This window comes from Salvia hispanica, chromosome 4, assembly GCF_023119035.1.
Source record: "Salvia hispanica cultivar TCC Black 2014 chromosome 4, UniMelb_Shisp_WGS_1.0, whole genome shotgun sequence".
Lineage (NCBI taxonomy): Eukaryota > Viridiplantae > Streptophyta > Magnoliopsida > Lamiales > Lamiaceae > Salvia > Salvia hispanica.
Genome location: NC_062968.1, coordinates 7,978,259 through 7,992,511, shown reverse-complemented (window position 1 = coordinate 7,992,511; position 14,253 = coordinate 7,978,259). Strand labels below are relative to the sequence as shown.

At 35.6% G+C, this 14,253-nt stretch overlaps 1 protein-coding gene across 2 annotated transcripts; it reads right to left on the bottom strand.

Moving 5' to 3' along the window:
* Positions 1-10,206: 10,206 nt before the first annotated feature.
* On the bottom strand, positions 10,207-13,098 carry LOC125218776. 2 transcript variants are annotated; one of them, XM_048120535.1, is made up of 3 exons: positions 12,850-13,098; positions 11,119-11,686; positions 10,207-11,041 (listed from the first exon to the last, which is right to left on the bottom strand). In XM_048120535.1, exons 2-3 carry the CDS (start codon positions 11,215-11,217, stop codon positions 10,589-10,591), a joined length of 552 nt encoding a protein of 183 aa, XP_047976492.1. In that variant the 5' UTR covers positions 11,218-11,686; positions 12,850-13,098; the 3' UTR covers positions 10,207-10,588. The 2 variants fall into 2 exon arrangements, with proteins under 2 accessions (XP_047976492.1, XP_047976493.1); XM_048120536.1 differs by having other exon boundaries at positions 11,119-11,680.
* Positions 13,099-14,253: the final 1,155 nt, after the last annotated feature.

Here is a 14,253-nt window from a genome sequence, read left to right as displayed (position 1 = left end):
AAGCAGTACCATCTGAAGCCCCACTCTCTGATGCTATACCAGCAATGTCTTCGGTCGAAGTGATGGCAGCCGTTGGAGAATCAGTAACATAAGCTGTTAAAGCTATACCACAAACAATACCAGTTGTTGTTGAACCTATGGCAGATGTTGGACAAGTTGGAGGAGAAGACCTCCATGCACACGTGCAAGAGGTAATTAGTTGTGATATTAAATGATTCATATCATAGTACCCCGTTTGTGATTTGTGATTTACAATGATCGATGTTAGTAACCTGTTTGTCAGTTGTGATTTCCATAAATGATGTAGTACCCCATTTGTTATTTAGTATTTTTTTTTTTTTTTTGTTGAGCATGTGGACCCAGTGTTCCCTTCCCTCCATTTTTTGTTTACTTTTGTCAGTGTATTGATTCACTATTGTATTGCGTAGGATGTAATTGGTTCATCATTCCCTGAAGATGAAACTATGGGTGTAAATGTACTTGAAGAGGTGTACCAACCGGTGATGGACGGTGGGTGTGAACCACAAGCGGACATGCGGGTTGATAGTTCATTCCTCCTTATTCTTGAGGACATTACCCATGAACTGTTCAGGTCCGAAGTTCACACCTCTGTGCAAGAGTCAGCTCCAACTGGTGTAGTTTCAGAAGAAGACCAACCAACTGCAGGAGATGTACCCGATCAAGTTGGCCAAGATGATGTTTACTTTCCTTTGTTCGAGTATGTTCCAGACGGATGTCATCTGCATAATGAGGGATGTGAGACTGATGATGAGGATGATGAGGATGGGGTCGGGCATTTTATCTCCTTGGCAAGCATGTGTCGAGATGAGCAGCTATTTACATCTTATTACCAGTCCCTATGTCAGCGACAACCGGAACAGCAGCGGAGTGCGGATGCAGACACCGAACAACAAGGATCTGGAGAGCTGAATGGTAAGGGCAATGGAGGGCCAAAGAAACGCCGAAAGTACTCCCCTGTTGTGGAACAACGGAATTTGAAGAATAAAAACCCACTATGTGAGCAAGAAATAGTAGATGAGCTACAAGATCTACAAGATCTTGAAGATTTGGAAGGGTATAAAGTACAGTCTATTCAAGCTGATATTTTTAAAGATCGCGATTTCATCTATAAGGTCATGCGCCAGTATGCGATAATGAACAGACGACGTGTGGATGTCATTAAAAATGACGGGAAGAGACTCTGTGCCATTTGTAAAGGCAAGGCATGTGAATGGTATGTGTATGCAAGGAAGATCGAAACCCATAACAATATCGATTATGTGGTAATGAATATGCATAGAGATCATGCTCACACGTGCTCGCAAGTGTTGGAGCATAGATGGCTCACGTCCAAGTGGCTAGCTGCACGTTACATGTTGAAAATCAAAGCGAATCCCCACATGTCATTGGCAGCTATAGAGCAGTGTGTGGATGATGAGTTCGGGCTGAAAGTTGGTAGGATGAAGGCGTATCGCGCAAGAGACATGGCATTAGAAGGTATCTTTGGCAAGGCTGGACTCCAATACCGCCGATTGTTCTACTACATGTCAGAATTGGAATGGACACACCCTGATTCGAGTGTGCATTTACACTACGAGAACTTCAGGGATCCTGAATTGGTTGGTCCCAGATTCTTGAGGTTTTATTGTTGCCTCGGGCCTTTGAAATCTGGTTGGATGCGTTTCTGCCGTCCAATTATCTTCTTAGATGCGTGTTTCTTGAGAGGTATGTACATGGTCCAACTTATGACGGCGATGGGAATTGATCCAAACAACGGTGGGTGGCCTATTGGAAATGGTTGCTCGCCTACCTATCTGATCAACAAAAGGTATGAGTACTGTGATTTTAGTAGAAAGTGTATACTGTAATTGTGATTTTTTAAATAACAATACTTTAGTTGTGATTTGGCATATAGATGAATAGTTCGTTTATGATTATAGATTTTGTGTTGTTGTGGATTATACATGTGCTACTGGGTGTTGAGATTTTGTGGTTTATATGAGCAATGGGTGATGTGTGTGTTCCATGAATTTGGTAGGGTCTTGCAAAAGCCATCGTTGAGGATTTCCCACAGAGCGAGCATTGATTCTGTGTCCAGCATATATACAACAACTTCAAGAAGAGATTCATTGGGGAGAATTTTAAGGAAATATTGTGGGAGCTTGCATCGAGTACAACCCACAAACAGTATGTAGAGCAGATGGACGCGTTGAGGATTATAAATCCCCAAGCACATCAATACCTGCTCGGTGTTGCTCCAAAAGAAAAATGGGTGAAGCATATTTCTCCTCACATGTTTGTTGTGATGTTATTCTCAACAATATCTGCAAGACCTTTAATTCGAAGATAGCAATTGCTCGACAGTTGGTCATTATAACCATGTTGGAGGAAATCCGGACGAGTCAAACGGAGAGGATTCAGATTAGACACCAGTGGGTCAAGACATACGATCACGCACTGCCTCCCGTTGTCAAAGAGATTGTGGATAAGTTGTACGTGAGGGCTTCTTCTTGGAGAGCAACATGGAATGGAGAGGATTCGTACCAGGTGACGGGACGTCTGGCCAGTATGTAGTCAACATGCGTGATTTTACATGCTCGTGCAGATCATGGCAGTTGATTGGGATCCCATGCACTCATGCTATCGCGGCAATCAACAAAAATGGGAAGGATGTAGCAGACTATGTCTCCCGATATTATTTACGGTCACAATGTCGATTCTGTACGAGAATGTCTTGTACCCAATCAATGGGATGGATAATTGGCCCAAGACTTCTAACGTTGGATTTGAACTGGCGCTAAGGACAAAGAGACAGCGTAGACGGCTAAAGAAAGTGAGGCGTGAAGAGCCCCAGGTTCGTCATCACGAGGATGGATTTGAGTCACTACGAAGAACCTTTATACTCAGATATCGTCGGTGCGGACAAGAAGGTCATAACAGGAAGACATGCACCAATGATCCCCGTGTAGATGCTCGAACTGAAGTAGGACATAGTTCACAGCCCAGTGAGCCCAGTGAGCCAGCCACGGCGGATGGTGGTGACAGAGTTCAAAACCAAGAGGTACTCTTCAGTACGATTATATGAATTCCCTACCTGTTGGTTAGTATTTTAATGGTTTGTTTGTTACAGATAGGGATGTCAATGTAGCCCGCAACCCGTGGGCCGGCCCGAATAACTCGCCAAATTTACAGGGTTAGGGTTGAAAATTTATAGCCCGATAAAATTACAGCCCGACTAGCCCGCACCCGATTAGCCCGCAACCCGTTAGGGCCAGACCCGAAACCCGATGGGCTGGCCCGGAAACCCGATAAAATTTCTATCGTTCTATTTGTTTGACTCTAATTCGACACTTCATTGGTTATTTTATGATAGAGATTACTAAAATAATAACTTTCAATTTTATATATTAAATATATAAATTATATATTAAATTTTTATTAACATAATAATAATGATAGATATATAAATTAGAAACTTCAAATTCACCAAAAATATATTTAAATTTCTAAAACATGCTTTAAAATTTCTTGATGTTTATGTTTTATTTTGCATAAATCTCAAATATTAGTATATGATCGTGTTTATGTTTGAGTTTAAGCATATATCTCAAATATATCATAATTAAATATTTTACATTTTATAAATATAACTAATTTTCACCATTATTTATTGGATTGATCGCATGTTAATTTTATCGGTAGCAACTCGATTAGCTCGCTGGGCTAGCCCGAAACCCGACTTTTAGGGTTAGGGTTGAACTTTTATAATCCGAAAGAAATCACAACCCGATTAGCCCGCATCCGATTGACCCGCAATCTGAATAGGGTTGGCCCAAAACCCGGTGGGCTGGCCCGATTGACATCCCTAGTTACAGACCAATCGGCCTCGTCGGGGACGACCTAGCACACGGGTAAGGCAGCTAAACCAAGAGGTAGTATTCAGAATCAATTTATCACTTTTCATTGGTGTTGTTTGTTGTAGACCAATCCCTCAGGTCCAATGGTTGGCACACGTCGGACCAGGACCAGGACTCAACCGCAACGTTGTGGCCGTCGCGGGGATCAGGATTGAATAATCGTGGTGATGGTATTTGTAAATGTTGGTAACATGAAAAGTCAAAACAGTGGTTATGGTTTTTGTTATGTGGTTATGGATTTTGTTAGTGTTGGGAACATGAAAACTCAAAACAATGATGTTGGTTTTTGTTAGAGTTGAAGCCTATTTTTTGTCAAACAATTAAGCTGGATATTATATTATGGGTATGGTAGGGTGCATGGGAAGGCAAGGCCATTGTATGTAGTTAACTGCCTTTTTATGGGAAAACATTATGACAATGTTTTTGTCTATGCTCCTATATGTAGTTGTAGTTAAGCTGGATATTAACAACTGCATTTTTTGTGTGTATGAAGACTATACTACTTTTGTGTATGCATATGGTTGTTGTACTGTACGTCGAGATTAGTTTAGTAAATTCATTCGTGTTCAACAAAAGATTTTGTACATCGGGTGTTATTCAACAAAAGGTTTTGTAACGTGGGTTGTTATTCAACAAAACGTTTTGTACGTCGGGCGTTATTTACAAAAACGTTTTGTACTTAATTCGACAATATTTTACTAACTTCATTCTTGTTCGATAAAAGTGTAGTGTCACTTATACGTAGAACTTACACTGGATAATCAAAGAGTTTTAATACTAAAAAAATCCCTCTTCATACACGAGTTGAAGAAGAAAAGTGTTACCATTACATTAGGAAAATAATGACAACGCATAACAACAAAATTACAATCTTCATATTTCGGGACATTTTGGTGGTTTTAACAATTTCTAACTGAAGACCTACACACTCTTCAGTCTTCCTGCTCAAATTTAACCTCAGCTCGTCACATTCCTCACTTTTCATGCGCAATTTATCTTCAAGAACACCTTCCACAATATTCTTGCATCGGGAGTTGTTCTTCAAACTCATCTCGTTCGACCTTGATTGTTTGGAAGTAAGTGTCTTGACTTGGCGATAGACCCGTATCAAACCAACGAAAGAATCTGCAATCATCTTCCTTCCATATTGGACAATGATAGTAACGTCGATTAGGATTAGCATCTGTCCTAGATATCACTAACTCAGCCTCAAGATCATAATTACAGTTCACAATCTCTCGACGAGGCCAATTCCAGTTGAAACTTGACCCATAAGATTGAGAACTAGACGAAGACATTGCAACAATGATCCGAATTGATTCAATCAAAACAAAAAAATCAGCAAAATTCCCAAAAATTAGAACGACACAACCTAACACAGATAAACCCTAACCCTAAATTGAACTAAACACACAATAAACATCCAACATTTTACCGGTACACATAAACCCTAAATTGAACTAAACACAACCAAAATCAGCCGCAGGAACACACAAAAACCATCCTACATTTTACCGGTCACAGTGGAACTTACCTAAATTGCGATGTACGTTTACGTTTACTGCGATATGGATGAATGAGTGAGTAAATGACGGTAGGTTTACGGCAATATGAAATATCGTCGAGAGAAGGAGTAAACGACGATAGGGGTCAGTAGAGGGAAATAATTTTGTAGTGTGAGAAACGAAAATGTTTTCTAAGTGTGAGAAATTATGAATCCTACCAGTTGTATATCGTCGGAAATTTCAAATATGATGACATTGTAGAGTGTAGGTCTGCTGCAAGACAGTCGAGTAGGTGTATAGCTTTTTATAAATTGACTAAAATGCCCCGGAAGCCATTTGGGCATTTTGGTCCGAAAAATGGCTACAAATATCCGATTTGTGATTATGTAAAGGGGTAGGGTTATGTGGAGGTATTTTTTTCCCTAGGAGCCTGCAGTGGAACAAATGGAAACGTTATGGACTTTTTATTTAGTTTACTCTATAATAAGATCAAATCAATTGCGCACTTCCTATTCAAACGTAAAAACAATAACAATAGCTTTCATTTACAAACTCATATTTTATTAAAATAAAATTACACATGTGCTTATTTTTTTAATTAAGTCAATGATCAAATATTTAAGGGAGTAAACTGAGACTTGATATTTTATTTATTTATTCAATCTAAAACTATATACTACCTCTGTCTCCCAAATATTGACACACTTTGACCCGGCACGGATTTTAAGAAATGTAATGGAAAGTGAGTTGAAAAAGTTGGTGGGATATGGTCCTACTTTTAAAGTATTAGTTTTATAATAAAATGTGAGTAATAATGAGTTAGTGGAATATGAGGTCCACTACCAAAAATGGTAAAAAGTGAAGTGTGTCAAACTTTCATGGACGGACCGAAATGGTAAAGTATGTCAAACTTTCAGAGACGGAGGTAGTACTTGCTAATTATAATAGTGATTTATTTATTTATTTATTCAATCAAAAATTATATAGGAGTACTTATTCATTATGATAGTGATATGTGAATTGTAATTTAATTTATTATTTTAGAATTATGTAAGGAACTTAGTTTTTAATTTGTGAATCATGAATTTGAAAATGAAGAATTATTGGATTTTTGTTTACTACAGTTGTTATCTTGTCTCTAAAAATAGAAGCTTTTAAAACGGTACAGGTTTTAATGCTAAATTGATAAAGTAAGAGAGAGATGGAAAGAAAGTGTGTTAGTGGAAAATGAGTCTCACCTTTATAGAGAGAGAAATTTCCTAAAATTAAAAATTTTCTATTTCTTGCAAACGAATCAAAAGGAAAGAATTTCTATTTTTAGGGGACGGATGGAATATAAATATATTATACGGAGTATATAAAATTAAATAGAGAGTATTTTATTAAGTAAAAATATATTATACGGAGTATATAAAATTAAATATATTTCTGGTTCCACCAATTGTGCACGTAAGAACCTCGTCGGTAGCATTTGCGAGCACAAGGCTAAAGTATTTCCAGCACAATTGTATGCTCGTTATATGGTGAACAGTCGTGGTTGTCTACTTTGTAAGTTTTCGAGCACCTATTTTTTCTTAGAAATTTCAAGCCCTATGTGTCAAGCCTTATCATGTCCTTGTTTGCGGTTTGTCGAGCATCTCTCGTAAGCCTTGATATGCTTAGGCGTTTTCCACACGTTCGACAAGGCACCAGTGAAGTAGGCTAGGCTATTATTCTCATTTTTCATAGTGTTGATATAACCATTGGATCTATTTCTGCAAAACAATAAAAACGAAAGGTAAGTGTTAAAACAACATCAAATAATTATATAAAAAGGAGTGTTCCAAAGTTGCAATTCTGCTGACATTCAAGGTAGATTCTATAGACTATCCTGTTGATAAAAAAAAAAAAAAAAAAAAAAAAAAAAAAAAAACCTACAATTAAGTAAAACCTTGACAATTCTTTATATTAATGATTTATACAATTACCTCACCTTTTTCTAATAAATGTTAATGTCTTCTTCAAAAAATCTTTTTCAAATATCTTCATGACACAAGACTGGACACAACTTTGAAGTCATACGTAATTCTTCTTTTACAGAGTTTACAATATTCAAGTATAAAAGAGTACTTCTGATAGATAACTCATTAAGAGAAAAGAAATAGATTCAAAACAAATGCACGATTAATTTAACTTTGATCATGATAACTCCTTTTCAATTCTTCCAATCATGTCTGCATTGGCATTGTCTAATGGCCATGTCAATTTCCATCCTTATGGAGATTCAAGAATGCAGTGACAAATAATAAATTTAAAAAATTGGGTTAAAAATGAAGAATAAATAAGTACATTAATACATAGCAATGACTCACCATCATAGAATTGTTTTTACAAAAATGGTATTGGTTCCCTTTCTTCCATGAGATCGGTAGAACTAGACCTCAACCAATCCTCAGGGCATATCAAAGCCTCGAACATTTCTAGTGCCAAAGACTTTCTAACCATCGAAAGCACATGCACCACATGCCTAATGCCGACTTTTGCTTCTTGATATAGGAATATCATGGATATCTTTAGCCATCTTTGGTAGAAAAAGAAAGGTAATATTGTAATTCTTCCACAACATAAGAATGTCAAAATCCTCACATTCATTGTCATTCATCGTCATCATCCCCACTAGCAGCACACTGAGAGTGTTACAAGAACTTTTACCAAGAAATCGTAGATCAATCGATCTATTTGACATTTAGGTAGCTGGTGTTGTTCGTAGATGTGTTTGGTTTGCCATTGGAGTAAAATCTCTCTTGTGTTTTATTATATGTTTAGTCATGTTGATTCCTGATACCATACATCTATTTGGATTCACCACAGGTATGTTATTTTAGATAATTCTTATTCTTATATTATTTTCATGTCTTATGGTTGCAATTACAACTATTTGGATTCTTGATAATTCTTATTCTGTCCATTGAGACCCCAATATTATTGGTATGAACCTGAATGGACATTAGAATGTTCGCCAGCATAATTACTTCCTCGTTCACGTGGTCGGTATAGAAGAGGCAGGATACACAACCAAATGGATGGGCGCTAAGAAGGTGAGCCAAGAGCTCCTCCTCGATGTCGCCTTTGTGGAGAGACTGGCCACAATAGAAGAAATTGCACTACAGGATGTGTTGTGTAGTCATATTATGTTTGAGAATTGTGTTTAACACTCGATATTATGTTTGAGAATTGTGTTTAACACTTGACTTATAATGTTTGGTCCACCATTAGAGGGTTTTGGTTTTGTGAGGTGTGAGAAACCAACAGCTAACAACAAAACAACAAAGTTAATGATATTTATGACCAGGGATTTGATCAATTGCTAACTCATTATTTAATTACTAACTACAACTAATTTAAGACTACATGATTTAGAAATCTTGTGGTCTATAATTTATCGTGTGTAATTTCGTTTTTTTATTTTTTAATATTAAAAAGATAATAACAACTATCAAATTCAAGGTTTAGAAACACAAAGTCAACACAATTTCATATTGACATTGTACAAGCATTATATTAACATATTATGTAAGTTGTGTTGATAATAAACTGTTTCTCAAAATATATGAAAATTTAAAAAAAATGTCAAATTTTGACTTCGAAACATATGCATGTAGGATCTCGTTGGAATACTTATAAAATTATATTTAATTTGATATATATTGTGTGAAAAAAATAATTTAAATTGGGATAGTTAGGATGGTGATCAATTTCTAACTCATTAGCAATCCAAAATTAAGACCAATTCTTAGCCATTAGATGAAAAGATCTAATTGTTGAAATAATGTCAAGTGGATTATATTATAATTTTAAATAAAAATTAAATAAATTCAAAGAGTATTTATGTCAATTCTTATATATATTAGTTAAAACTAATTATTTCTCTCTCTTCAAAATCATCTTAAAACTTTAAATTTACGTATATCTCTCGATTTAAATAATTTTCTCGCAAAAAATATATCAATTTATGTCTAGTTTTTTAGTCTATGTTTAGTCATGTTGATTCCCGATACCATACATCTGTTTGGATTCACCAGTATGCAGGTATGTTATTTTAGATAATTCTTATTTTTATATTATTATCATGTCTTATGGTTGCAATTATATGTAGGTGCGTTTCGTCCATTGAGACACTAAGATTATTGGTATGAACCTGAATGGACATTGGAATGTTCGCCAGCACAACTACTTCCTCGTTCACGTGGTTGGTATAGAAGAGGCAGGATACACAACCAAATGGATGAGCGCGAAGAAGATGAGCCAAGAGCTCCTCCTCAATGTTGCCTTTGTGGAGAGACCGGCCACAATAGAAGAAATTGCACTACAGGACGTGTTGTGTAGTCATATTATGTTTGAGAATTGTGTTTAACACTTGACTTAGTTTGAGAATTGTGTTTAACACTTGACTTAGTATAATTGATTCATGCAAATTAAGTATTGATAACCTTTTTTGAAATGAAAGATTAGAGCCAAAGTCATTGAGAATTTCAAAAGTAGGTGAGGGAAAATATCAAATTGATTCATTGATCGTAGTATACTTAAAAGTATGTGATGAAAAATTTCTAAAAGCAAAAGTTTTGTTAGATTCAAATGAAGTATACTTAATAAAATCTTGAAGAATATAATGCATGATTTGAACGACTTGAAATATTATTTTTCATTTTAGAGGTATAAAGGAATATGCGACTTTTAACTTTAAAAAAAATCGACAGAGTTTACCCTATTTATTAATCAAACCACTGTAATAAAACCATATAAACTAAGTACAAATACATCGCATAAAAAATACAAACACAATTCCAAAAAAAATCCAACAACATAATCAACAAATATTCCAACACAATCTCAAAATACTAGTCTACTTAAAGGATGATGGTGTATATTTACTCGGGCTCTTTCCTCAGTGAAACTTGGCCTGGAGCGTTCCTTGTCGGAACGTGACGTATGTGCACTACTACTAGGGCAATCAAGTTGTACACTACTCCTAGGAGAATCTATATGTTCATTTCTCGTGGGGCGCTCCATGTAGGCACTACTCCTGGGATAATCCATTTGTGCCCTACTCCATAGAGCATCTTCATCTATTTCCTCATTTGTTGGAGAGTGCATGATATGAACACCTGGAGAGAATGAATATGAATCCTATGTAGTAAGCTGGCATGGTAACCCAACTTTCTCTATCGATGTAACCCAACTTGACTGAGGTGTGTCTGACCAGGTAGGAAACCATGCAGAGGCATCTGGTGCTGGTGGATTCCGCATTTGTGGCTCATTCTCAACATTTTCGACGAGGGTATCCACATCCAAGTTGTCATCCCAATTCATATTTTTTTCATTTACGGACATCCTGAAATGACGTGAATAATCATGCCCGCCTATTCGGACACCTCTTCGACCACTACCCCGAGCTCTTTGGATAAAACCCTGGGAAATATCCACATCAATGCAATGTGTGGTAGGTAAGAATGTACTTTCACTCTCACCGCAATCGTTAAGGCAATCAAGAACAAGCCTGTTAATATCATGCATTAATCCTACGGCGTTTGTTGGGTCAAAACCGCGCGACAAGTGATACACATGGCCCAATGTCTCAAACTGTAACAAAAAAAACATGAATAGTTAATAATATAAATAAATAAAATGAAAAAACAAATATAAAAGATGATACTTACAGCCAGAGTTAATGATGATGCACATGTGTTCATCCCAACATCTGGATGTCTACCCGACTGAGTGATGTATGTAATAGTTATTCTATAATACCACTCCATGTATGCCCAACTTCAATTCACCCTGACTCGGTTCTATACCCAAAAACGACAAACACGTATCCACCCAATAATGCCTCAAATGGTTCACTTGTGGAAGGATAACAGGTTCACCATCGACCCTTAAACCCCAAAGCACCTCAATATCTTGAAGGGTCACTGTAGCTTCACCAATTGGAAGGTGAAACGTGTGTGTCTCGGGACGCCACCTCTCATTCAATGCACCCATAATTGAAGCGTCCAACATTTTCGGTTTTCCACAGTGGTACACGCCACCGAATCCCATCCATTCTATATGCCCCAACCCTCTATCATGCATTGGAGCTTGAAAAATATTATTATCCAATTTCCAGGATTGGAAGGTGTCGGTATCATTCCCAGAGATAATGCTTTCACTTATGTGATGCGGTTGCAAGTATAGCACGCTCGGGTCTTCGGGACCACAATACAAAGGACCCCGCCATTACTGTCCCTAACAAATATCAATTGAAATATTTGTTATTCAATAAAATTGATCTTAATATTATTCAAGAACTAAGACCATTTCAACTATATAAATAACATAAAAGATTCAACCTTGAAAATCAAGCATCAGTTCATCTAATATTTCTATCTCTAATTCTTAAATTAAAAAAATCATACACTCTCTACCGATTTTTTCTCCTCCAATATCAAGTATCTACTTCCCACAAATTCAAAATATACCAAATTAAATACTACTCCCTCCGTTTTCGATTAAGAGTCACACTTGCATTTCTGCACTCGTTTTGTAAAAATGATAATAAATAGTTAAAGTGGAAAAATGGTAAAGTAAGAGAGAATAATGTAAAGAAGACTCTTCTCTACTTTATTCTCTATCTTCTTTTACTATTTATCGACTTTAGCTATTTATTATTATTTTTATAAACGAGTGCAGAAATGCAAGTGTGACTCTTAATCGGGGACGAAGGGAGTAATATATACAAGTAGACAACACAATAGAGACATTTACAAACTTAATCTCACAATGAATATATTCTTGTTGCGATTTTTCCAAAAAAATACAATTACAAAAGAGTGCACAAACCCTAGGCAAAGGAGCAATAGATATTCTTCTTTTACAGAGTTTTGAAGAGAATTTATCAATAGGATTCAAGTACTTTAATAGCCTCAAATTGCAAAACCCTCTACAAGACATACACTTTAGAACATAGAATCAAAAACTAGAAAATTTGACTAGAATTAAACCCTCAAATTCCAAAGCGCTTTCAAACAAACCATCCACATGGAGTCCTTATATTTTTCTCTCCCAAAAAAAATCTAAACCAAGAACAAAAGCGCAAAGAATTTTAGAACATTGAATCAGAGGCAGTTTGTCAAATTTATTTAGAGCAGGGGAGGGATCAGTTACACATAACTACGTGAATCAATAACAACAATTAAAATTAAATAGAAAACAGAAAAATCAAAAGGTCATTTAGTAAAGCTGGTAGATTGAATCACGCATTCCTTATTTCTAATTTATGCATTTAGTCTAACTAATCAATCTAGAAATTTCAGTAAAATTCAATCCAAGACTTCATCTGAATAGGAGTAATCAAACATGGTGTAGTAATAAATTCACACTTAATTTCAAGATTCAATACACATTTTTACCTTATGGCAAGATTAGTTTTACCGACAGGTAAATTTTCCAATACCGCCCATTCCGACAACTGTGATTGCTGGATAAGTTGCTTTTCAAATCGATCAGATAATCCAATCATCATTCCACCAAAATGAATTCTCGAAAAAATAGGTCGACCTACTCCTACTCCCTCAGGCGTCTTCTCCTCCATCTCATGGAGGGATGAATATCTCTCAAGCAGGGAAAGAGATCCTATAAATATGTGAATAGCTTGATACTTGGCGGCGCAAGAGAAGAGAATTAGGGCTCACTGTTTATTTATTTTGTTTTCTAATGTATTTGGCATATTTTAAAATGACTCGTTAATGATGAATTCATGACATCTTCTGATATATATGCCGTACATTAATTTGTTTTTTCACATGAAAGTCATATTTTCGGCTGACCATTTTTAGATTAACCATTTCTTGAACTTTCAATATTTTATTATTTAGTCATTGTGATGAATTGAACTTTGATCTATAAAATTAGACCCGTTGAAATAGGATACCCGATATCCAAACTCAAAAAATTGGGTAATTGAATACCTAAAATCCGAAAAATCAGGTTTCGGATCGGGATCGAGTAGTGAGATTTTTGGATTACCCGATACCCGAGAGGGTATACCCGAATTATCCGATTTTTTATAAAAAAAAATTAATAAATTATGTATTTATTTTGATTTTTAAAAATATAAGCATTTAAATATAATTTTTTTGTCGTCTTTTTACGATCGAAGTGCTAAAAATTATTCAACAACACTATATTTATTCAACAAAGTGATAAATTCATTATAGATTTTTATGATCAAAGTGCTAAAATTTAAATTGCTCATAATTTTTATTACTGTAAGATGTGAATATGTGATTTTATTTTAGTCGATGGTGGCAATGCTCGGTATATCAAAGTGGCAATGGTGCATTGCTCGGTACATATATAAGCTACAAGTTTAAAATAGTAACACTATATCATTCTGGTCAATTTTGAGTAAATAATTTATTTTATTTAAATTTATTTTAATATGTATAGCTTATGAATTTTGTATTTCTAAAAGTTTGAAGTTATTTTTTCTTAAATACGAACTACTTCAAGAATTTTGTATTTTTAAAAGTTTGTAATTATTTTCCCTTAAATACTACTTCAAGTTTGTATTAAATTCGAACTACATGTTTGTATTTCTAAAAGTTTGTAGATAATATTCTAAAAAAAAATTAAAATTAGAATCGGGACTGGATACCCGAGTCGAGTAATTGGATACCCGAAATAAAATTCGTATCAGGTATAAAGTACTCCCTCCGTCCCACTTTAGGAGTCCCGGTTGAGTTTGACACGGGTTTTAAGAATTGTAAAGGAAAGTTGGTGAAAAAAACAATAGTGGAATGTGGGTCCTTCTT